At 40.7% G+C, this 26017-nt stretch overlaps 1 protein-coding gene and 1 long non-coding RNA gene across 5 annotated transcripts in view; one reads left to right on the plus strand and one right to left on the minus strand.

Annotated features, from left to right (window-relative positions):
* The window catches only part of LOC140615892 (uncharacterized), a 31279-nt gene extending 23636 nt beyond the window's left edge, over positions 1 to 7643 (minus strand). For all 4 annotated transcript variants that reach the window (XR_012016402.1, XR_012016401.1, XR_012016399.1 and 1 more), the window contains exon 1: positions 7445 to 7643. This is a non-coding gene — a long non-coding RNA (uncharacterized lncRNA). The remainder of the gene's footprint in view (positions 1 to 7444) is intronic.
* Positions 1 to 26017, plus strand: part of GALNTL6 (polypeptide N-acetylgalactosaminyltransferase like 6) — a 1159236-nt gene that overhangs the window by 954561 nt on the left and 178658 nt on the right. The window contains exons 6-7 of the mRNA XM_072795983.1: positions 925 to 1110; positions 5407 to 5590. Coding sequence (XP_072652084.1) covers positions 925 to 1110; positions 5407 to 5590 — 370 coding nt within the window. The remainder of the gene's footprint in view (positions 1 to 924; positions 1111 to 5406; positions 5591 to 26017) is intronic.

Consider the following 26017-nt stretch of genomic DNA (forward strand, 5'->3'; position numbering starts at 1 on the left):
CTAGCAAAGCCCTCCTATTGTTTTAGGTACCAAAGAGTAAAAGCATAGGATATAAGTTATATGAGTACATCTTCCACAGAAAGACATCAAACACACTTACTTGGCATTAAAGATCTAAGATATTAATGCATTTTACAACAGCCAGGAGGAAATGTTTTTGCTCTGTAAATAAGCTCTCTGATTCGGTTTGGTTCCTACAGTTTGTTTTTAATTAGGCAAAGAGACATTTTTAAAATTTTTGTTTTCTAACCTTAAATAGCTAAGTTTAAAATGATTGTGTAGTATCTATCTACCTTCTCCTTTTCCTGTCTAATTTTAATAGCAAGTCAGTCCTTTCTACACTTCCAATCAGAAGATGCTAAACTTCTTTATTAGTTTCCTTTTACCCTGGGAGCAGAAGGAGTGGGGGAGAGAATCTGTTTGGTTCTTGTTGATTTGAGAGATATAATTTTTTCTGGTGGTTTTATATGCATTATTTTCAAAACACAGAAATAGGTATGGCTTTGCTGGAAAGAGCCCCCTTGTTGAAAAGAACCTATATGCTGGAATGTTCATCTGACTTTACACAGCAGGAACCAGAGGGCCAATGCTCATTGTGGCAAATGCTGGCCAGGATTAAGCATGGTGGCAGCTGGTCGACAGTTGGCACATGGTACAACTCTCGTGGGTCTATGTCTTCTACAGTGTTGAAACAAAGGGCAGTATTTGCAATTTATGAAGCCTTTTGGAAAGCATAAAATAAAAGAAAAAAACCCTCTGGACATAAAATCTTATTAGCGTCTTCGCTAGAGATGAGGAGAGGAGAAAAATGGACGTAAGCTTGGATTCATCATTCACATACACTTAATGCATAAACACCCACGGATAATTCTGTTGCAATTAATGTTTTATGTTCTTTCTCTACACTCTCTGCTTCGTTCCTAGAACACTTGAAGGATAAGTTAGAAGAATATATGGCCCGATTTTCCAAAGTCAGGATTGTTCGCACCAAGAAAAGGGAAGGGCTCATCCGGACCCGCCTCTTGGGGGCATCTATGGCCAGAGGAGAAGTCTTGACATTCCTGGACTCCCACTGTGAAGTCAATGTGAACTGGCTGCCCCCACTCCTTAGTGAGTATGCATACTAATGGTGGCCTTCTGGGGACCAGGGGGGCCTGGGTAATCACCCTCCTTCATAGGGAGTTTGTGGCTTGCTTCTGTTCAGATTGCAATCAACAAAGACTAGAGATCCCTTCTACCATTTTTACAGTGAGAGCCTTGACTTCTGTCTTAACCTCGGCTAAGGACAAGTAGGTAACTAGACAACTACATTAAAATTGACATTTTAGCTACTACCAACTGCAATCTAACTTAAGGCTTGAAAAAGTTTCATTTAGTTTAAACTAACTAAATTCTCCTTTATTGTTCTTATAATCATTAGGTAAATAATAAAAGAAAAAAGTGTTTTTTAAAAAGATTTTATTTATTTATTCATGAGAGACACAGAGAGAGAGGCAGAGACATAGGCAGAGGGAGAAAGAGGCTCCCCTCAGGGAGTCCGATGTGGGACTCAATCCCAGGACCCTGGGGTCACAATCTGAGCCAAAGGTAGATGCCAAACCAATGAGCCACGCAGCAGCCCCAGAAAAAAAAAATATTTAAAAGCTCTAGTTCTAATTACAGTAAGATTAAAACACACTCACTCACCACACACACAGAGCTTAACAATGATTATAGAACTGTTAAGAAATGAGGAAAGAAAATTATTCACCCCTAGAATACAATTCAAGTGTAAATGCTCTGACATTTTCTAGAATTTGTAATGCCAGTCCTCCTAGCCACTTCTGGCATGGCTCTGGGGCCCTAAATATATAATCTCCCAAGTTTACGTAGGACCCCCTCAAACACTCCAAGCTACTATCCAGATGACACATCTCACATGCTCACAATATGGCTGAAGAGTAGGGAAAGAAGAAGCCTCTCTATCGCATCACAGTTGAACTGTTAGAAACATGAAAGAAGTAAAAGTCATTCAAGCTAGAAAACACACGTGTGGCTCAGTTGGAGCTTGACTCTTCTGTTTTTTACTTCACAATGAAGTCAGACATAAAGTCCAGTAGTGGACGAGGAATAAATTGCAAGCTTGGAAAAAAAAATATATGTTTCTAAGAAGCTCTTGGTGTGCACATACCGTATGACTCCTTATTCTTTTAGATTTCGCTAAATCAACTTTTATTGTAAATATATCCCTGGCCTTGGAGCTAAAGCCAGTAAAAACTGCCTTTACAATAAGCTGCCTCAGAAAGAATGATTTGCTATTGACTACTGTGTAGGATTTCAGCTGGAACCAGCAAAGCTCCATTAGTAAAAGATGTGGGGGGGAAATCAATTGAAACTGTGTAGGATTTAAGACAGGAAATGACCAGCAACTAACACCCCACCGCATCACCAGATCCACACATACCTACACAGATGACTGCCCAGCCATCGTAATCAACAGGAATGTCTCAGTGCTCCTGCGGCCAGAGATTCCTCTGAGCTTTTAATTAAAAGTACCTTGTCCAAGGACATAGCAATTTAGAGTTTCATCAGCAACAGTGAGATTCCTGCAAACTGAATTTGACCTGTATACTGTTGAATACTCAAGGAAGTCAGCAAAAGGCCTAATTTATTTATGAACCAAAGCAATTCCTAAATGCCAATTATCAAGCCTCTGATTGTTCATATGAATCCAACAGGAAAAGAGAGAGAGAGAGAGCAAAAATAAAGAGAAACCCACTTTTTCTCATTAAAACATTTCATTTCCTGTAGGCCTGATGGATAAGAAATGATTCAAGCTCAGGATCACTATCTTTTTTTATTTTCCTCTATCAGTGCCTTGACACATCATCCAAAATGAAAAAACAGGCGGAGCCACACAGTTTCTTGGTTCATTTTTCACCTTGGGATTATACCTGAATTTCAATTTCCCATTAAGAGTCTGTTTGTTTGATCCCTGGAAATTGAAATGTAGGCACAAGCCTTAGATGAAAAATTAGTCATGCTGCTTTCACCCTAAGCTAGAACAGCTGGATGAGAGCTGAAAGGAAATTTGAAGGGAAAGTTGACAGTTAATTTAACATACTCATTCTCTTTGGGTCACCTTGGGACTCCTTGTTGGTCAAGGAACTTGTAAATCAACCTGATTCTGAATTTGATTGAAGAAAGTCACTGAAACCTTAATATTAAAACACCTGCAGAGAGATTTTGAACAGCGCAATGATAGCCCCCTCTGCCAAAGACATCTATGGGGAAACACCATTTAGATAAAGATTAAAACCCATTACAAGACTTACTCAGGTGAAAATGGATGCTCACAGGGTGCTTGGTGAAGAATCACCTGAAATAGTGCTGGGGCTCTCCCTGTCTACGAGTTAGCTGAAATAATATTAAGGCAACCTCCAGGCTCTCAGAGGCCCTGGGGCCATGCTGTTTACCTTGCCACATACCAGCATTCTATATTCCCCTTACCCTGTTTAATCTTTTTTCTATCACATTTGTCACCTCTGAACGTGCTATATAATTTAAAGATTTATTATGTATATTGATGGTCTTTCCTCTACTGCTAAAGACAGAGATTTTTGTGGTTGTTACTCATTGATATGTTCCCAGAACCTAGAAAAGTGGCAGGCATATAATTTCTATTCAATAAATAGTTGTTGAATTAGGAAGGAAGGAAGGAAGGAAGGAAGGAAGGAAGGAAGGAAGGAAGGAAGGAAGGAAGGAAGGAAAGAATATATAAATATGGAGGGGAGACCTTCTACAGAATTCGGTGGTTTCTCCACCCTGCCTTATCAGCATCACCAAAATAATAATACTAAGATAACCAAACCTCATTATTTCTAAAAAATATGTTTTTTAAGATATTTGAATGTATTTTATTCTGCATGCCACATCAGAGTGTCCAAATAACCAGAAAGCAGATGTTCATACTTAAGTTCTGTCAGACAATATGCTTGTTATAATAAATATCAATTGAGTGCACATTCTTGGGAAGAAAGTACAGTTGGCCCCTTAAACTACACAGAGATTAGGAGCACCAACACCCCATACAGTCAAATATTCATGTGTAACTTTGGACTCCACCCAAAACTTCACTACCAATAGCCTAGTGTTGACCAGAAGCCTTACCAATCACATTAACAGTCAATTGACCCTTATTGTGTATGGTATATGTATTATATACCCCACTCTTCCAACAAAGTAAATTAGAAAATAAAATGTTCTTAAGAAAATCATAAGGAAGAGAAAATACATGTATAGCACTGTACTCCATCAGAAAAAGATATATATTTATAAGGGACCTGCGAAGTTCAAATTCGTGTTGTTCAATAGTCAACTGTATGTCACATGTAGCTGTTCTAGGAGACCCAAAGTAGGTAAACGCCAATTCCCTGTGCTATTAAAATCTCACAGTAATAATATTTACATGGAAAAGGAAGGAGCTGGAACCGGAAAAGATATCCCATGAGAAGTACCATGATGGAGAGATAACTGATTTCAGGATTGGACCGTGAAGTAGTTGTCGCATCCTGGGTTTTGCTCTTGAAAGATGAGTGACCTTCAACAAGTTATTTCACTTATCTGAGCTCAGTAACCTCATATGTAAATTGACAATGACAGTAGCAGCCACCTTACAGGGTTGCTAGGAGGATTAGAAATAGCAAGAGTACTGGAGCACTTAGCAGTTGCTCAAGAATTGAGTAGTAGCAGGAATAGTAAGAGTAGTATCAGGCCATCTAATATGTTTTGGGATGAATGAGGAAAGATAAAAATGTATAGCTTTGATAAACAGAGTCTGTATCAAAGGAAAATGGCAAAAGAGAACTTGGCAAAATCTCTGGTAATCCTGAGAGCAAAGAATTCTGTGTGTGATGTGTCAGCATTTAGCGAGAGAGCAGCCATCATGACCATTATAAGATTAGATACTAAAAAACAACAACAAAAAAAAACACACATGAAATTAAATATTTATATTTTGGAACCTCCAGAAAGCAGGACAATATTTTCTCAGAAGCTCCTGCTATATGCTTGAAGGAACACAAGTACTGTTTATACTCCACACATATTGGATGCACTATAAAATGACAGATTGGGGACAGGTCAGAGCAAAAATGTGACAGAGGTAGAGCTAAATGGACTTCTGCAAGTCTCTCTGGGACATAACTTCCTTAAAGGAAAATACAACAGCGCTAATTGTACCTAATCACTGTCCCATCATGTTAAATCCAGGCTTGGAACAGATTTCACAAAGTGCTCTAACAACAGGAAGCCAGGCTACAAACATCATCCCTGCATTAGGAAGGATCTGTAGGATTCTCTTTGCTGAAAAATGATAGATGGCCTAAGCAGGCATGTCATTTCCTATTTTGTGCTTTCATTTTTCAGACCAAATTGCACTAAACCACAAAACCATCGTGTGCCCCATGATCGATGTCATTGACCACAATCATTTTGGGTATGAGGCACAAGCTGGGGATGCCATGCGAGGCGCCTTCGACTGGGAAATGTACTACAAAAGAATCCCCATCCCTCCAGAGCTCCAGAGGGCAGATCCCAGCGACCCTTTTGAGTGAGTAGTGGCTGAGGGAGGGGCCATGGGAGAGAGGGCAGGTAATTCATTTCAGACATGTCAACTTGATACCTGTGAGGACAATTATCTCTAATAAAATGGATGAAAACAGGTGGTGACAATATCCACACCTTGGAGAAAAGTCAGACCTACAAGTTGTAGCAAATTACAAGCTGCGCTGAATACATGGATCACCCCTTGTCAAACTTTGCTAGGCATCAGACGAAGTGTGCCTCTATGAGACTCAGGAAAATGCAGAGTTCACTGAAAATGCATATTCCCTATGTAGATACTCTCCCAGAATCCTCTCCTTCTCTTCAGTTCTATTCTTTTGCCTTTTCCCAAAAGAATCATTTAAATTAACTATTTTACTTCATGTTTTTTGGAAAATTATATAAATACGCAGCAGTGTTTAAGCCTCTGTTTACACTCTGTTGGGAATTAAAAGGGAAAGCAGTCCTTTTGAGTAGGTGCTCTCATACCTTAAACTTGGGCAATTCGATCAAAATGATATATCCAATGTAATCATTGATAACCTTGCCATTAATTTAAGTTCTATATAGATAAGAATCTGCAATAATCTACTGGTTTCTACAAAGTTAAGTCCTTTTTTTTCCAGTGTGGACATGAGAATTGTGCATGTCAAGAAAAAGAAAAAAATATATATATATTTAGCTTACTTTGTTCTCTTAGGTTCTCTTATGTTCTCTTAGGACCATAAATGGTGAATGGTTAACTTTGTTCAAAAGTTAGCCCAGAGACTGCCCAAGGCATACTATGATCTATTTCTCAGACTGTACCCTTTCGATCATATTAAAATTGTCACAACTTTAAAACTGTTATATATGTTTTCTCAGGACAAGAAAAATGTCTGTGATTGAAACTTTGCATACTTTCTAAAGGTCTGTTTAAAATGTGTTAAAATCAATATTGTCTTTTCATTAATAATATGGCAAGTAAAAGTTTCAGTGGAGAAGCTCCCAAGCATAAAAACCACTCCTGTAACATTAACCCTTTAAACTACAAAAAATAAATTATAAACATCGGGAAAATGTTTCTTGCAATTCTAGTCTCTAGAGAGATAAACTCTCAGGAAAGCTGAGGGGATTTCTGAAAACAGTAGCCTGATAGAAAGGGAGACATAAATGATTTCTTTTGTAATATGAAGCACGCTTATCAAGTATCCAGAATTTCTGAAGTCCTCATCATACTCTGAAATTGCTGGAGAGTTTTTTGAGAAGAAATTATAAACTCCCATTGTTTCTCTTTCAAATGCTTTGGCCAAGATTTCAAGGACATTCAAAACTACTAGAAAAGGTCTTTAGAGATGGAGTTTCCAGTAAGCATTTGAAGAGGGCTGGAGAGATGTTCATTGGGCTTTCCTGAAGTTAGCCATCCAAAAACCTTGGCAACAGGGCTTATGGGAAGGATTTAAAGCCAGGTTGAGGTTTGGGGGAGGATACTACAGGACCCTAAATATGGTGAAACTGCCATTGGATGGCAGCTGACTGGGGAAGACCATAGTCTGATTTCTGCTCCCTGAGGCTGCCATGTTTTCAGGGCTAGTATTCACTGAAGATGATTTTCCAAATACTCTAATAGTGACTGGCTTATAATGACCTTTTCCTTTGCTTCCACTGCAGTAGCCGAGTGGGGCTCCTGCTTTGGCCAGAAACTGGTTCACAATGCCTACCAAGGGAATCTGAGTTGGGGAAAATTATGAAAGTATACTCAGTCCCTGCACTGACAGTTGAAATGTTTTGTCAGGCAGACCCTGGCTGTGGCTATCACCCTATCAGGCACCTTGCTTAACCCCAGAGCTTGCAGAGTTGGTGGCTTTCAGAATTAAATTACCTCTTGTTCCTGTCACCTACTTCGGCAGATGCTTTCCGTCAAAGATTGCATTTGTCTCTTGAATACTACTGCTTTTCTGGCTTTTAATTCCCTTTGATTCCTAGGAATGTGGACACTTTAGCCTTTTGTAATAAATGTAGCTTCCAAGATATGTCCACTTTGATCTTAAAAATTGCATTTGCCTTTCTGATAATAAAAGAATGGTTACCCAAGCAGCTATGAGCAGTGTATCAGCAATTCCATTATCTCCATAGTCACCTGTATGTGTTCATAAACAGGCAGACGTGCTTTAGGCTAAAACTTGCTTCTCTAGTTGCAAAGCTTTAAGATACACAGAGTGAACGCAGTCTATGTAAATATCTCTCTCATGGACTTTCATGCTTCAAGTGGCTTCTACAAGGGGTGTGTGATTTTCTGTGGGAGGCGGGGAGAGGAGGCTAAAAAGACAAGAAGAAAGGAAGTGAAGAGGAATATGAAAATGCATCTCAAGCCCCAGGACTTTCCATGCAATATATGTGCAAACTTTATCTTTTTGCAACAAGTTTATCAAATGTCTGAAGTGGCAAGATCTTCATTTTCTCACTTATTCTGCCATTATTGAGTTTCTGGCTGTATTGACTATAATAGTGAGTTTTCTTAATCTGCAAATCCTGTGAAATTAGTGGGGCATGAACAGCAATTATTAATGAACTGAATTGATAATTTCAGGTTATTATACAAATGCATCTGTGTTATTTCTCAAATATTTGGCTTCAGTTACAATGCATATATGGGTCAGGGTATAAACTGCATTCCTCAATATAGGTTACATGGTTGAAAGAGTTCAAAATCTATCAACTTCCTAAAATGGGAATCAAGACCTTCAACAATCTGCCTAGGAGGGGAAAGGAGAACTTGCAGATAACTTGGAACACAAGAAAAGATTTATTTACATTTGTAAAGGGATATGGTTTTCAGACAAACTGCTCCTAGAATAGGAGAGAAAACACAATATTTGTAGTTCAAATTATCATATGGCAATAACAATTCTAATTGGATTGAATACATCTGAAAAACATTCTTGTCTTCTGAAAAAAAAATGCAGTACTCGCTTTTTCTGATGGCTTATATCATGATGTAATGCTTTTAGGAAATTCTTGTTATCCGTGGATTTTATAGTTTCCTTATTCCTGGTTTATCTCTAATCCTGGGCACTTAGTAATGTAAGCTTTTTCTGCGTGACAAAACACAATATGCTCCTTTAGTTCATGATGACAAAGAGGAAGATGTTCATTTGCTTTCTGACCACTAACTTACTTCTCCAATCTTATCTCAGGATCTAAAAGTTTAGAAAAGACCAAGAAGAAATTATCTTATACAACTTCCCTTTAATATAAGCAACCACTAGACAATGTCTAAGAAAGGTGACTGGCCTCTTTTTGGACTTGTGAGGAAAGTAGTATTTGCTACCTCAAAAGATGGTACGTTCCATTAGACCAATGGACAGAACTTTTTCCCTTATACTAGGGAATCTGCTTCCCTAATCCCAAATTGTCCTACTTAAGATAAAAGGAATGTCTAATTCCTCTTTGATGATAGAGCTGTTAAAAGTATTTTAAAACAGCTGATATGCTTATTCCTCTAAGGGGGAAGAAAAAGGAACTTCTTTTCCTTTTCTGGGCTCAATACCTCCATGCCTTTCAGGTCCTCCACAATCCCGTGAAAGTTCATGCTCATTGATGTAAATGTTCAACATAGGTCAATTCACTTTACTACTGTAGTCTCATCCCCATTTCCCCAACTTGTTCACATGGATAGCATGAAATAGTCCATTTACTGTTATCAGGGACTCAGGCCCTAAGGTATGAGTCTGTAAATCATAGAAATAAAGTTAATTTCTAGGGAATTTGCACTCCCTAGATATCATGCTTCCTTTTGCCTAAGTTCTCATGATCAATTCAGCAGACCATTCAATTTTCAACTTTGTTGTATTTTTCAGAATCCACCTATCTCCTGTCATTGATTTGCAAATAAATTACCTTCATTCGGTCAGTCTTCCTCAGGCAGATCTTCACAATTCCTCAAGGACTTCTAAAACTTGTAGTTTTAGTCATCATGAATGGAACTCCTATATGTGGTCATTAGAGAGGACACACATTCTCTATTGTCTACCCATGTATATCATCAATTTCCAAAATTTAAAGAATAAGGATATCTACACCTGGGGGGAGAATAACTTTACAGGCTACAAATGCCCATTTATTGTCTCAGAAACCCCTATGTCCACAAACACATAATTTTGAATGCAGTGACTCCTCATCTAGGCCAGTTCCTAACCTAGAAATACCTCAAGGCATGAACAGTAATGCTCTTAGCAGGGTGTGAGAATAGCTGAGATCTACTTGGTGCTCTGCTCAGAAGACCATGGAGTCAGGTTTGTGTTGACTAGCAGGAAGAAGAAGGGGTTCTTTCACCTTTGGTGGGCACAAAAGCTTCACTTCATTAATACAAAGAAGAGAACAATTGACAATGAAGTTACTTGTTGCCTGGAGTAAACAACTAGCTTTTGTCAGATTTTAAGGATTGCCTTGATTAACATTCAAAATGTTAACATCTCCCTTGGGTAAATTCCAATGGGGATTTAGTAGCACCTTAGTTTACTCAGAATTTGAAAGTAAAGATAATCTCTTTTACTCAAAGCTTTTTCCATGTGGGTTTTGATCAAATATTGGTCACCCTGAATTGAATCAAAATTAGTAAGGAATAAAACTGTCTCCCCATGGAAAAAGGAACTGGTCAAATCATGAACTTACTATATAGGATGTAAAGAAAGAAAAGGTGACTTCAAAGGTCTTCTCCACTTTCATCTCGCGAATTGAATCTGATATTGCTCATTTTCCCTTTTTTTCTGTTCAGCCCTTATTGGGCCACTTCAACAGGTGGCCATCTGTTTGGTTGGGTAGGAGAATGTTCTTTCACTCTACTTCTCAAGCTAAATCAATATTCTCATGAATTTTGCTGTGATCTCCAAGTGCTTGCTTCCACACTTTGCCCCCTTTCCTCAAAAACTCAAATTGATGCCTACAATCTACCACAGGCCTCAACCTCCAAACAGATAATTCTCTATGAATGAGGTTTTAAAATTGTAGTCTCAAACTTTTAAGGGGATTAGGTTGAAAAATACATTCATCAATTTAGTCTAGTGATGAATTCCAGGAGTGAAATAGGACTTTAGCTTTCCAAAACCTTGCTTGAACTTCACATTATTCCAGAAGACAATTTATCTAGTCAAATAACATGTCTCAATAAGCCTATGCAATATGCAATACAAAACCTAAATTAGTCTAGCGTTTCACACTATGTAAAGCACTTCATCTCATTATCTAATTGATCCCTTGTAATATCTGTGGCACAGGAAAAAGTAGCTATTGTTATTTTTCTGATTCTGCAAATAAAGAGACAGTGAAAAAAATTAACTAATAAGAGGCAACTTCAGGACTTCAATCGACATCTTCATTGATTCATTCAGATCTCAAATTTTGGGTTTAATCAATCTCATAGGATTCAAATCAATGCTTTCTTTCATTCATTCAGAGTTTAAATCCTAGAGGTAATCAATACTTTTCCTCTCCTTTGCAGAGAAACTTAAGCACCCATTAAGTGAAATAGTTTTATCAATTAATGTCTCATAGTGAGCCTGTAAGAAGAGCAAGAAAAGAACCAGATTGCCTCATTGCTCGTACTGTGTTCTTATCGGTAGACTGAACTAGAGCTGGTAGGTTGAAAATGTCAGCTTTCAGTTTCTTCCTAATGAAGGGAAATGTCAACAATGCCAGCTTCTGATCTGTTTATAACAAGATCTAATTCAATATTTGACAACCGCAAAAGGACAAAATGTTTAGGGGAAAATGCTGCCAAATTCCTAACTGGTGTCCTAACTACAGAGGGTGAGAATAAAGGAACAGAAATGGCTCAAGGGTCTTAAAAACTAATTAAAACATTGATTAAAATCGGTCTTCCTCAAAAGCTCCAAATGAAATCCCACTGAAGACTTTTTTTCTTAAACACGAAGTAAAATACTGTTTCACAGCAAACTTGTTAATTACCGGTCTCTCCCATCTGAAGACCCCTCCTCATGGCTTGCTGTCCCTGGGCTCTTCGGCTGCCCTAGTCCTGGATTTCTGGGGGAATCACCATCTATAAACAATTCTCACTAATGGATCACGAGAATACTTCTCCCTTCTCAGGTCTGCTCCCCAGAAAATGATTTCCTTGCCTCCTTCTCCATTGGGAATGATCTTTACCGCAGGAAGATGCTCCCTACTATTTTCTTCTATCTTCAGCATCCAGAAAAACATTAGCAAATCAATTCCTAACTTAACAATCACTGCCATTATTCTAGTGGTGCAGTCCTGTTCTTTCCTCTACCCTGCTCTCTTGAGATTGCAGGGTTTTTGAGGCAACTCTGGCTTTTTGGTGCCCTCTTTCTGGTTTCTAAGCCTGGGTTTGGACTTTTGAAACTTTTGTTTCTACCATTGCTCCTGTGAAGAGTTATTGAATGACAGGAGACCTAGAAGGTCTTACTATTTTGAAAGGAAGTGAAACTTAGTCCTTCATCCTGAGAGAGATTTTTTTTTTAATTTTTATTTATTCATGATAGGCACACAGTGAGAGAGAGAGAGGCAGAGACACAGGCAGAGGGAGAAGCAGGCTCCATGCACCGGGAGCCCGACGTGGGACTCGATCCCGGATCTCCAGGATCGCGCCCTGGGCCAAAGGCAGGCGCCAAACCGCTGCGCCACCCAGGGATCCCCTGAGAGAGATTTTTATCCCTGTTTACCAGTCACCCAGGACTGTGGTCCCAGTGGGACCCTGGGTCACCCTACTCTTCTCTATCCAAACCTTGCCATGACTGTTGTTCTAACTAGCTCCCATCCTTTTCTATGATAACATAATCTCTTGAACCTGGGACTTCCCGTTCTTTTTTTAAAACATTTTATTTATTTATTCTTGAGAGACATAGAGAGAGAGGCAGACATAGGCAGAAGGAGAAGCAGGCTCCCCACGACTTGATCCCAGGACCCCGGGATTACAACCTGAGCCAAAGGCAGACACTCAACCACTGAACCACCCAGGTGCCCCTGGACTTCCAACTCTTATTCTTGGTCTTGCTTCACTACTGCCAGGTTAGTTAGCCCCTTTGTCGCCAGACTTGAGACTGAATTTCTCATTTCATGCACCCCCGGGCAGAATCAGCCAATCACCTCCAGACCTCCAGGGCCATCCAACAGTTATCAGTAAACCTGTACCACTTAAGACTTAGCAATGGCTTCCTATGTGTCAAAGAACTGTGGAGCTCACAATGGGTTGTCCATTTACCAATTCTTTTGACCATGAACCACTTTCCTGTGCTTCCCAAACAGGTGTCCTCAGTCCATGTTTCCATCTCATGTGTGATAACTGTTTTCCATGTCCTTCCCCCCACTTCCCAAGATGTGACCTGACTCTACCTGCATTCACTCCTTATCTGGATTATTTTATGGGTTCTATGCTCTGTGATATAATTACACTCTGACCAGATCTCCTGTTTGTGAAACCCCAGCTGTCTCTCACCAAACTTCTACTAGCATTTACCTGAGGAGAAAACCTCCATGAACTTGTGAAAGTATTGTCACAGCCTCCTTTCTAGTAGTCAAGGTTCAGCCATATTTACTCTTCCCATGACAACCTCACACCAGAGTGTGGCAAAACTGAACAGAACCCTCTTTCATCACCCAACTCTCTCCTCTCTTAGCAAACAGGAATATAGACTCAAGGCTTGCACACCATCAGCTTTATTTTCTTACCTGAGGCTTCCCTGCTGAAATACTTGCTCCAGCTCTGCTGTCTCCTTCACTTCCTCCTCCAAGCAACCCCTCCTCTTTTCTGCTCTATTTATTGCTAATACAGGTACTAGAATGAAAACTCCGTAAGGATAGGGAGGACTATTTTGTTCAATTTATTCAGCCCTGCATCACTAGTACCTAGTTCCTGCTCATAACAGGCACTCAATAAGTATTTATTGAGTGGATGAAATAAATGTTAAGTTCAGGAGAGGAAATGATCCAACAAGGCTGTGTGTATTTGAAGAAGAGGTGAGCTTTTCAGAAAAAGCAGCTAAGGAAATGCTATGGCACAGTATTTGCTAAACACAATATTCATAGGGTTTCACCATACAGACTCATTTGAATACAATGGAAATTCTTACAGGGGAGTGATAGAAAATAAAAATAAATAAATACATTCTGGTTGAAACCAATCTTCAGAAGGATTTTGTTCTGCACATAGAAAAAAGAGAGATGGTAAAGGAATGCTTTAGGAAAAGCTATCTGGAAGCAGAAGGCCTTCCTGGAATAACATATTATAAATAACAAAATCATTTTTAAAACCACAATACAGAAAGTAACAAAATCTTTAACAAAGAGGCAAATTCTCAATAAAGTAATGATATTAACCTTTCAGTTCTATTTCTAACAAATACCAAGAGTCTATAAGATCTTGAGCTAATAAAGCCTGAGTGGCTCAGTAGGTTAAGCATCTGGACTCTTGATCTCACTTTGGGTCTTGATCTGAGGAGTTGTGAGTTAAGCCCAATGTTGGGCTCCATGGAGCCTATTTAAAAACAAAAATCTCAGGCTGTCTAGATTCTGGGCAACATCTACAACCCATGGGAGCAGTGCACTATGAAGGAGCTGCCAGAAAGGCTATGCTTGAGTACAGGGCTGGAGGGACCAGTGGACTTGGTGAAGATTATGGTCTTAGAGGGTAGATAAGCATAACAAGCTTGGACAACAGGTACAGATCTGAAGGTCTAGGTAAAAAATAAATCTTTACATGGGGTGTTCAGAGGAAGCCTTGAATGTTTATATGGAAAGAAATGATGAATCGTAGAATCTGTATCCAGGAGTCAGATGGCCATGGCTTCATGATGCTGAGATGACATTGGGCCTGAGCAAAGAATCAGAGAAGAGAAGGGTTTATGACTTGACCAAAGAGCTGGACAGTAGGCAACTGAAAAACTCTAGTCCTAAACTCTCTATATGGAAATAGAACACATTTGGCTGCAAGGGCTATCGGTCTGAACCCAATTCCATTATATATATCACTATTATTATCTTATATTATTATTTTATATTTTTACAATGATTATGTTATAATTATGATGGTTATATTGCCATCATATATACAATTACAACTACATAAGTTTTGCTTATAAATCACTTCAAATTGTTTTTCAAAGAGAATGCATAGATATGAATCATAGGAGCAAAAAAAAAGAGACAAAGCCTGGCTTTGAGTCTTTGCTGATGTCTTCTGAGGTGGGTAGTCTTCATCCAGATCATATGCAGTGGTAGGTGAATGTCTCAGTCCAATCAGGTTGCTATAAACAAAATATCGCACATTGAGTGGTTTATAAACAACAGAAACTTAGTTCTCACAGTTATAGAGACTGAGAAGTCCAAGATCAAGGCACTGGAAGATTTGGTGGTGGTGGGAGGCCTCTTCCCAGTTCACAGTGGTGTTGGGAGGGATCCCTCTCCTCCAGCAGAAGGGGCAAGGGAGCTTTCTGGTGCCTTTTTCATAAGGGTGCTAATCCCATTCATGAGGGCTTCATCCTCATGATCTAATCACCTCCCAAGCTCCCTGCCTCTAAACACCATTGCATTGGGGGGCTAGGCTTCATATGAATTGGGGGCGGGGGGACACAAATATTCAGTCCACAGCAGTGAGACTGTGCTCAGAGCAGAGTCATACATACAACTGAAAAGATTCAGAAATGAGGCAATTCCTATCTCAATTCTCTAAGAAAGAGCAAAAATAAAATAGAGTAATGCATATACTCCCCTTGAGTCATATTAGAAAAGTAATATAATTTTATTTGCTTACCTGTAACTGAAATAGTTGGTCTTTATTGTTTGGTGTTCCAATTATCTATTTGTTGCCCAGGAGCAGTACCTAGAGTGAGGCCACATTCATGGAGGTCATGTTCACTGGTTTTAATCAAGACCATCATTCTTCCCATCGAAGAAATAATCAGAAAATGGTCGTAACGCCAAATGGCAGGGATAATATTTGGAGTTTTGTTTGTTTGTTTGGTTGGTTGGTTTGGGGGTTTTGGGTTTTTTTTAATCTAATATTTCTTGGATAGATCCATCCGGAACTATGTTAAAGAGGAGAGAATGTCTGTTTTTGTTTCTTGGAGTGCTAGTAAAAATTGGACAAAATGAACTTTGAGAAAGGGAGATTACATGGCATAACTCACTGGAAAGGCAGTGACCCAGCCACCTGTCAGGATGGAAGGCCTCATGCTGGCTGGGTGGTGGTGAGCCAAGGTCTTCAAGCTATAGTCTCTTACCCAAAAGTGACCTGGAGGACACCTTCCAGGTCAAACCCTCTTCAGTTATGGAACTCTGTGGCAACACCAAGACATCTGTTGTTTACATTTCTTCATCCCACGTTTTGGCTTGTTCTTCCATCAGTGGGAGCAAGAATGGAAGACAAAGAGTGAACTTGGCCTAAATCTGGCTTATGGAATCAGCTGAACCAGCGCAGTGGAGCAGAAGATTCACAAGGCCAGACAGGTTTCCAGGCTGCACCAGACTGGGAGGAAAACTTATCCAGGGCTTTCAGAAGTGGTACACAAAGGAAGAAATTGAGCAAAGAAAGACAAGTTAGAAGTTAAATGGGACCCCCTAAAAAAAGAATTTCATCATTAGCCAGAAAAAAGGAAGCTGGCCTGAATGGCATAAGTGGAAGCTAACAGTGAAGGGCAAGGCAGTGTGTGACCAGCAAGAGAAAGTTGGGGATCCATGCTTCCATAATGCCAACGTGGGAGCAGGCGATAGACATCCTATCTCTCTCCAACTCCACAAGTTTAAAAGTTAGAGAAGAAAACAGACCTGCCAAGTATTTTTCATTTGGTTAACACCACCCCAAGAATTAAATTTGTATTTTGTATAGTAATAAAAATCAGCATCTGGACAATAATTCTAGCTTATAGGACAGGTCTCGAACATACAGTCACAACTCAAATGCAGGAGAGTGTAACCTTCATCTCTATAACTGAACCCAACAGAGCTGCCGAACCCTGCTTCCATGAGAGTGAGCAGGTCTGCTCCTGGCACATGCAGGGCCCAGGCCAAGAGTGCAAGCAAAGGCCTAGGTGGCTTATGTCTAAACGTTTAGAAGTTATGCATCAAACTAGCACCCTACTGAATTTTGTTCTATCCTACTATCTTGATAAATAAACCCACAAATCAACCTGGAGGGCCAGATGTGCGTGTAGAATTCCTCTGTGAAGGTCTACGGGTTGTTACAGCAGTCTGCGGCAATATGGCCGCACGTGGCTGACCTCTTTCTCATTCGACTTGTTCTGCCTGCATCTTGACGGCCTGTGGGGACATGCAGGCTGAAGCCCACATGTGCTATTCCATCCACAAAAATAGCCATCCTTTGGGCACCCCTCAGGTTGAAGCATAAACTCCAAGCCACAGATGGGGATCAAAGGAGATGTCACAGGCCTTAGAAGCAGGCTTGGAACGCTTTGTATAAAGAAAAATGCAAACTCCCATACATAGTTTATAAGAGGTTTGTAGGGGTACATCTCTTAGCCTCAGGGGTGACCCATCCCGTGGGGGGGAAACATTCAAAGTTGTTCAGAGCATGGTCTCTCTTACTGGGTCTGAGGTCACTGGACACCAGTGAGCCCTTGATCTCACCAAGACACCTTCTGATCCAGAATTTGGTCTCTTTCAGGTAGTTCCCAGTCAATTCTCAATTCAGACCCAGTCCATGCAAAATCTAAGTCCATATGAGGATTGTTTTCCTTTCCAAATTGCTCAGCTCAGATTTCTTCTAGTCTCCTTCTCCCTGGGATGGCATCCTGGTACTAGGGATTGTCATGATAGGGGACATGGGCTCTCTAAAGTTTTGTATTTTTTGCTAGCCTCCTCTGGATTCAGATTGCATGTAGCAGATCTTCAAAAAGAGGTCTTTGTCCTCACTGAATACCTTGCTACAGTGTCCACTGCTGTCACATCTCTGTCTTGTCTCTTGGAATGGTATGACCACCCTCCCTTTGACTTGGCCTTATCTAAGTGCTAAGATTTCATTAAATACTAGTCCTGGAGACCCAGTTGCATGCTCTAACTGATCCCTAGCTTTGGTTTGTTCAGCCCCAAACCTCAGAGATGGAAGGTTCTTTCCCTACATTGTGTCTATCTTGTCAGCTGTTCTGGATTTCAAGTCTCGTTTATGTACCTCTTGGCCCTTTCCCAGACAGACAAGAAGAACATCTGGCTGTCCTCCACACATATGCAGGCTACGGGGACCTAGAAGGCCCTATCTCATGCCCCAAGTCTAACTAACCACATCATACCACCCATTCATGCTAATAAGCTGCCTCGTGTTGGTCCAGGACCCCTCTTCTAGCTTCCAGTAGCCTCCTGCATTCCTTGTCTTGGGGACATATCATGCCAATCCTCCAACTTCAGCGATGTTCTCCTACGTGTCTTCACAATGTCTTCCTCTGTATGTGTATTAGATGAAACGTAGGGAAGAAAAGTTACAAGATAAGAGAGGCGAATGCAGATATCTACCACCCAACCAAAAGCATTGTGGAAGCAGGGAGAACAGATGGAGAGAAGGAGAGAAACAGGGCTCCGTCCACAAGGTCAGCAAAGAGCATGTCTATGCATCTGGCTGTGTCCTTAACCACTTCACACAGTAATTGCTGATAGTGATAGGTGCTAAATGAGTATTTGTTGGGTGAAGAAATGAGTAGAAAGTATTTACAGGAATACTTTGGTCTGATGAATATTTTCTAACAGTTTTATTTTAAAAATTCCATAGAAGTTCTGGATAACTAAACAACTCTGAGAAACTAAATTAAAGAAATCTAATTCCATAAACTATGCTGAGTCTAAAAAATCAACTAACTTTGGGAGGCTGAAACAACTCCTTGAAAGACACATGCTCTAGTAAAGATTATGTAAGTCCAGAACTTCTTACACACATTCAAATAAATTCCACAGAAAGACCATTAGACATCAATAACCCAGATAATTTGACCTTAACTAAGGTGATATAGTGAGTTAAATATAGAGACAAGATATTTATTAAGACTACTCATTTAATAAAATGGTTAAGAGAGAATTTTAACTAAAGATCCTCTTTTGGTTTATATTTTCAAGTGCGAAATATAAAGGAATTCTTGTATAATGAAGGCTAAATTTTCCTAACTGAGAAAATATATAAGAATGATTGGCAGTGAAAAGACGACTGATAGATCCAATCTTTAGAAACATCCTATCTTTTCAATTTGAAATTATTGTAGAAATCTAACCCAGAATGAGACTCCGTAGCTGTAATGCTAAAGTGAGCCTAAAATAGTCAAAACTGCAGTTGGCACAGGTTATTGTTTGTGTTATGCTGCCACCTGCTGGAAAGAAAGGTAAATTGTTTTAAAAGCCTCAAGGAAAGGTCAAAATCCAGGGCTTTGTAAAGGAACTTTTGACTCTTAAATTAAAGGTACTGCACCCCACAAATCAAGACACATAACCTCCAGGCCGAATGTGTAAAGTGTCCCAAGTTGAAGAAAGATAAAATAAACCCTGATTGTAAAATCATCAGGCAGCCACACTGTGGCATTATTTACAGGTGAGTTAATATAGTGACAAAATCTTTCTGATTATCTCGTCTCAGAGAGTTCTCCTGAAAGAACAGAGGGACAGAAAAAAGGTAGATCCCAGAGATAAACAGCTGGCATGAGAGGTAGAAAACAAGACTGTGAATCAAAAAGCCTGGGTTCATTGATTTGCCATATGATTAACGAGAATCTGCTGTGCAAGCCTGGGGGCTGCAGTTAATACATTTTGATCTAGAACTCCAGCGTGATAAGAGAAAATTGAAGCCTTGTCCCTGCTCTCCCTGTCTGTCCCCTGATGAAGACAGGGACATAAACAAACACCTGCAAGCATGGTGATTCATCCTAAAGTGGATGCTTGTGCCAACTACTTGGAGTTAATCTGCCAAAAGGGACGGGGGCCAAGAAAAATCAGAGGGGGTAAGCTCCGAGTGGTACCTCTGAAAGATCAGCGCCCAAAGAAGAAGGTGGTAGGAAAGAGTTAGGGAAAGCAGGAGAACAACGGACTTCCCCAGAAAGGACACTGTGAAAAGCACTAGGGAGAAGCAGATGGAAAGAGGAGGGACAGACTCTAGTCAGTCATGAAGGGCCAAGAAGAGCCATCACAGGCTTTAAGCATGACCAGACCTCAGGTTGGCCATTTCCTTAATTTGTAATCTCTGAAAATTACTTCTCTAGACCTGATCAATAAAACACAAGAATATTGACCTTGATGGTTGCTGAGGTCCTAAAGCCATTGCACTGAGGTGCAATTCTGAGCACAAAAAAAAAGTCTAAAGTGATGTGAGGTTGTCTTCAAGAAACTGTTCGCCTCTGAATGAGGATATACCTATCAGAGGAAATGTTACTATATCCCATCTCCCAAACTATAGGACTCCTAGGAAAACCCAAGCAAAGATTTAAAAAGTTATTAATCGTCACTGCAAAAATGGCTTTTGTCATCTGTTGAGCCAGTTCTTCAGTAATGGCCAGTTAATGGCCTAGATTTTTTTTTTTTTTTATCTTAGACCTCACAACAGTCTTTTAGCTAATAATTCTTATCATCTTCACTTAACTGACGAGAAAATGGTGGCTTGTGCAAGTTGAGTGACTTGCTCAAGGTCACACAATTAAGTGGCAGCAGTGAGATTCACATCCAGATCTGATACCACTCCAACATAGCAGAGCGACTCCCGGATGCCTCAGTATTTCTCTACAACACAAAAGCAGTAATGCTAAAATCTGCCTGTTTCACTGTGTGGGAATAGTGGGAAGTTCATTATTTGCTCCCGGGTCTTCAACAACGTGAACCTGGGATTTTAAACAAAGATAGAATAAAGTTCCACTGATGTGCCTTTCCTGTATCACTAGCTTGCCGAAATATTTTAAATTGGACTATCCTAATGCTTTTGAGGCTCTAAAGGGCTTTTTAGTTTAACATTTTTTACTATCTCTACCAGTTACAAACCCCGATTTAATGGTCTGTAGCTGTGATAAAGCTTAAATTACTACCATTCTCCACAAAGAACTATGACTCTAAGAAACAGGCTTAAAAATGCTTCTCTGAAGAGTCTACATTTGCTGAGCAGAACTAACTCCGGGCCAGTCCGTGGGAGGCTGGCCTCCTCAGCCAGCGTGTAACTCAGACCCAGGATTAGACAACGGCCTCTCCGTGATGTGCTTCCATCCTACCAGTTCTGCTCCCAGCGCTGGGTGATGGTGTGGGTGGGTGCTGAGAGTGGGACTTTGTCTGGGCCTTGTTTCCATAGAAACCATACCTTATCAGATCTCTTCAAGGAGAGAGGAGAAGATCAACCCTTAGCTGGGATGTTAAGGAAGCACTTCCTATTCCCTATTTCTCTCCCACATCCTATTTCTTCATTCCCACACCTGCCAAATAACCGCCTATACCCTGGCTGAGGAAACCCCAAGTGTTCCTTGAAGCACCCAGCCTGTGCCACTCATCAAAGGTCTATTACTTCAGTATAGGTTCACCTTTCTCCTCTTCCATGAAAATTCCCATTCCTTTAATATGATAACACTGGGGCACCTGGGTGGCTCAGTGGTTAAGCATCTGCCTTCAGCTTACAGTGTGATCCCAGGGTCCTGGGATCGAATCCCACATCGACTCCCTGCAGGGAGCCTGTTTCTCCCTCTGCCTGTGTCTCTGCCTGTCTCTCTGTGTCTCTCATGAATAAATAAATAAAATCATAATCATAATATAACACTAAGCAGGATATTTGATGTTAAATTTTTTTGTTGTTTAAACTAATCCATACTAAAATATGCATCTCTAAAGGTACCTTTTACTTCTAGAACCTGGATGCTTGATTACCCAAGTGAATCCCTCTGACCTCATTAGGAGATATAGAGAGGATATGTATGATTCTATAGGTGTCTTCCTCAGGACACCAAGATTTTTTTTTCAAATACTGCCAAATGAAATGCCATAATACTACTTAAAAATAATATTCAAAGTACGGTTGCTACTATTAATAGTGATGCTTTACATTTGCCTAGCCATTTACAGTTTACAAAATAATTTCATATGTGTTATAATATCCACTTTACATGCAAGGAAAGAGGTAAGTAATGTCTTGTTCAAAGTCACACGGTCAACAGAAGCATAACCAAGAACTTTAAACTCTAAGCTTTTTCCATCCATGAGAAATGCTACTTAACAAGTGTTCTAAAAAGAAAACCAAAGATTTAGATGGTGAAATATGTTGCTCTAAACCAGGAAACAGGAAAATGGGCTGCTTCCAAAGTTACCTTCTAACCAACTTGGCAACCTGTGTGCTTAGCTCAGGACCTTTCCATTCCAAGTGACCAAAACTCTGCTCAGACCAGTCTCAGTAGAAAGGGGACTCTATGAACCCATAAAACCCATTTGTGGGAAAGGCAAGGGTCTCACTTCTACAATAGCTCAACCTGGGGCTTGAACACCATCTGGACTCACTTCTGTCTCTGGTCTCTGCTTCTCTCATCCATGTGGCTTCATTTTCCCAGGCTGCCAGACACCAGGGAACGGTAGCCACAGATAGGGCTTATCTCACCACCTTACAAAAGACATGACTTGTCCCAGCCCGGATCATGGTTGCTCCTGACCCAAGCATTGCTGGCAGAGTGGATTGGCAGCCTCACAGAACCGCATGTGTGCTTGTGTGTGGTAGGGTGTTACTCATTAGGCCAGGGGTGTTCTTCTGGACTGACACAGTAACAAATGTTTGTTACGCTGCATAATCAGGTTCTAAGCTGGATATTGTATCAAGTTCATCAATAGGTGGATTTTTTAAAATTTAAAATGCCCAACATTTCCTCTTCTTCATACTCTGGAAATCCTAGGTTCACAGTTTGTAGGAAAACTGTAATTTAAGGGAGAAATTATCATTTGTCATGTCATGATGCCCATTTGTCATTCTGAAGATACCACTGTCGCTAGGTACCAGAGAAACCTTAAGTTGAAGAGAAACTAGAGGAGGCGTCTTTTCTTGTCACTCATCTGTGTTCCAGACACAATAGGCGAAGGACACTGGAACAGATGAAATCTGCCATCGTGGTCTGAGAATTGCATTCAGCAGCCCCTGTCCTCCTGGCTTTCATCCCTGCCTCCCTGGCCCTAGGCTCCCCATTCTCTCACACTTGAGCCACATCAAGATGAGTCAGAAGGATTGAGTTGACCAGGTACTGTCATTTAGAATTAGTGTATAGTCATTCTCTCCCCTGAAGAAGAGCTCCAATACTCAGCCCAGTCAGCAGTAACAGAGTGTTATAAAGGACTTTTCTGATATCTTGGAATTATAGTTAAAGCCTCAAAACTGGAGACTTTGTTTACTTATCAATGGATCAAAAAAGCTTGTTCTTGCCACAGAGAGATGCTAAATATCCATGAGAGATGGGAAGAGTCTGCTTTTCCAGCCCCCAACTTAAGAGAAAAAGACCCCAGGGGACCCCTTGAAGGCTTTGAGGAAAGGTATTACCCTCTCTTAGATCGTGCCAGGTTATAGAAAAGCATCTGCCCACTCTGGGTTACCTCTGGATTAGACAGTGAAAGCAATTCCAGGAGAGTGTCACTTGGCCCGGGAGCATAGAGGCACACGTAAAGACAGGCTGGTGTCTGGTGTTGCGTGGAGCTGTGCAGTGGCTGGAGGACAGATGGAGCTGCCTGTGATAGCAGGGTGAGAAGGGACAAGCCTGTGCTGTTGCTACTGACAAGGATCGGGAAATCTCACATGGGTTATATGGATAAAGAAGCAGGCTTGCAATTCCTTTGAAAGTCTCTCTGAGAAAAATGCCTGCCACGAAAAGAAAGAGTGGGCTGCACTTTCTTTTTTTTTTTTTTTTTTTTTTTTTTTTGGGCTGCACTTTCAAGGCAGGAGTTAAGGGAGGTGGTCCCAAGAGCTCAGCCTGGCATCGATAGCAGAGCACCCTTGTCCTCATGAGTAACACCCCCTACACGCACACATACATGAACACAAACACGCACATGCATCTGCGAAAGGGCCCGTGTTTGGCCCCCTACCATGGCAGAGGGAACCCAGCAAATAAGAAACCTACAGAAAGAACCAATTACATACCAGCTGGACAGGGCCGATGGCCCTTTTGCTGTGACCCTTTCTTGTCCAGTCCTGGAAGAGCCAGAAGCAAAGTGAAGAGAGAAGGTGGAACAGGAAGCATAATGCCTTCTTCATGGCCTGCTCCAGAGCCACCAGTGAGACCTGTGTGGAGGGTGAAGAAGGGAGAAGCTTGGGGCACCTGGGTGGCTCAGTGGTTGAGCATCTACCTTTGGCTCAGGGTGTGATACCAGGATCCTGAGATCGAGTCCTGCATCGGGCTCCCCAGGGGGAGCCTGCTTCTCCCTCTGCCTCTCTCTCTGTGCATGTCATGAGTAAATAAATAAAATCTTTAAATGAATAAATAGAAGGGAGAAGCTTTAAAATGAATGAAAAATTGAAGCTTTTATTTCTGATTGAATGAGGATTTTTTTTTTCCACCTGAAAAAGAAACTGCCTGAAGATATCTATAGCCAAAGATCTGGGACGTGCTCAAGATGTCAGGGAAGGACAGGGAGGATGACCTGGCAAAAAGTGCTTGAGAGCTGTCATAAAGAGGTTTCCTGATTGCTCATACCAAGTTCACACTGATCGATAAACTGTCTGTGCTGTGGTTCATCTTTAATTATGTAGTGAAAGGCTTTTCTCTGGGTAAAGGAATTTACAGCAGAGTGAGCATGTGGGAGAAGGATTGATTACTCACAAAATAATATGTGATGACAACTACTTCACATAACCTGGTGCTAGAAAACTCCAGCTGGGGATTGCTGATGCTTGATTTGGGCCTTAGAGGACTAAGGAATCTTGAAAAGGTGGAGAAGGAAGATGAAGCCAGTCCAGCAGTAGGCAATATCATGAGTAGAGTCATGGAGACAGGTCTACACAAAGATCAGTGGCCCAGTAAGATCCGAGTGTTATCTGCATGGGGAATTGTCAGTGCTAAAACCAAAATCATAGTGTGGAGTCCACATATGGTACGTTTAAATCTAATCTTAAAACTTCGGATTTTATTCTTTAAATAAAACCCACAGGAGGTTTTTGAGCAGCAGACTGTGCTATCCTATCTATGTTTTTAGGAAAATCACTCCGGAGACAGGGTACAGAGTCCAGGATAGTTGGAGTCGAAAGAAACTGAATGTCCTTGGATTGACCAAGAGGTGAAGGCAGTGTAATGAGAGACAAAATTATGCCTGTGGCTCTAGAAATAGAAGAAATGAGAGGAAGAGATGAGTTCAAGGTAAGGTAGACAGAATTGATCATGACTTTCCTGAATAGACTTGCCTCCATGAATATATGATTCCATGAATATATGACTTCTACAGAAATCACGGGCAAGCTATGCTCTGCTGATTCCCCCGAGCTCAACTAGGCTAATGATGAGTCCACTCTACCTGATAATGAGGCCTTGGCAGTTGGGGGCCACCGTTCCCTTGGGAATAATGGAGTCACCTCTCCTGCCCAGCAGAGTCAAGGGCAAAAACAACTGTCTTCCTCCTCCAGCCCTCAAAAGAATGGGAGAAAGTCTCTACTCCAGCTCCTGGCTACCAGGTAGACAATGGGAGGCTACCCGGCTTCATTTAGCATGGCCTTTCAGTATTTCTGCAATGATGGACGGAAAAGAGAAGGCATTGGCATGAATGTTGCTTGTGATAAATTTCCCCTCACCTGGAGAAATGTTTGTGACCACTGCAACCAGAGACACCAATCATGATCTCACAAGCTGTCAGTTTTCATTTCCCTTGCTCACACCCAGTTAAAGTCCTCAGTGGGTATTCTTACAGAGACTGGGGAAGTTTCTGAAGTATTCTTCAAAAATAAAACTGTGACTTTATGCTGTGCCTTCTCTTAAGCCTGATTATGTCGGCCTGTGTTTGGGAAATGACTGTCAGTTACCCTTGCAAAGGCTTCCTATGAGTTGTGGCAGTTAGGTCAAATTAGATACAGAAGCCCAGACATCCTGAAGAGGAGAAAAATCAATGTAAATAAATGTAATTTCTAAATAAAATATGCTTTCACCTAATTGAAAAGTCATTATCAATTAGTCAAATACAATTTTAATCAGACATGAATGATTGAGGAATTCTATATTCAGAGGAAGAACATAGGTTGGCATTTTAAAATTCTCATGTCTCATGCCATTAGCCTTGAAACTCTTTTACCAGGTAACTGAGGTGTGAGTTTTAATTCCCAATATCAAACCAAGAATAAAATTATTTTAATTATGGTCAACTGGGTAAGGCACATTGACGATCTAATTGCTAAGCAGTAATTCTGTATTCTGTCCCTGGGAGACAACACCTGAGCCAAGAACTTCAATAATTCATTAAAGCACTTCCCTGTGCATCAATTAACAAATCATGTGCCTTGATTACTTTACTT

Source organism: Canis lupus, chromosome 24 (assembly GCF_048164855.1).
Source record: "Canis lupus baileyi chromosome 24, mCanLup2.hap1, whole genome shotgun sequence".
Classification (NCBI taxonomy): domain Eukaryota; kingdom Metazoa; phylum Chordata; class Mammalia; order Carnivora; family Canidae; genus Canis; species Canis lupus.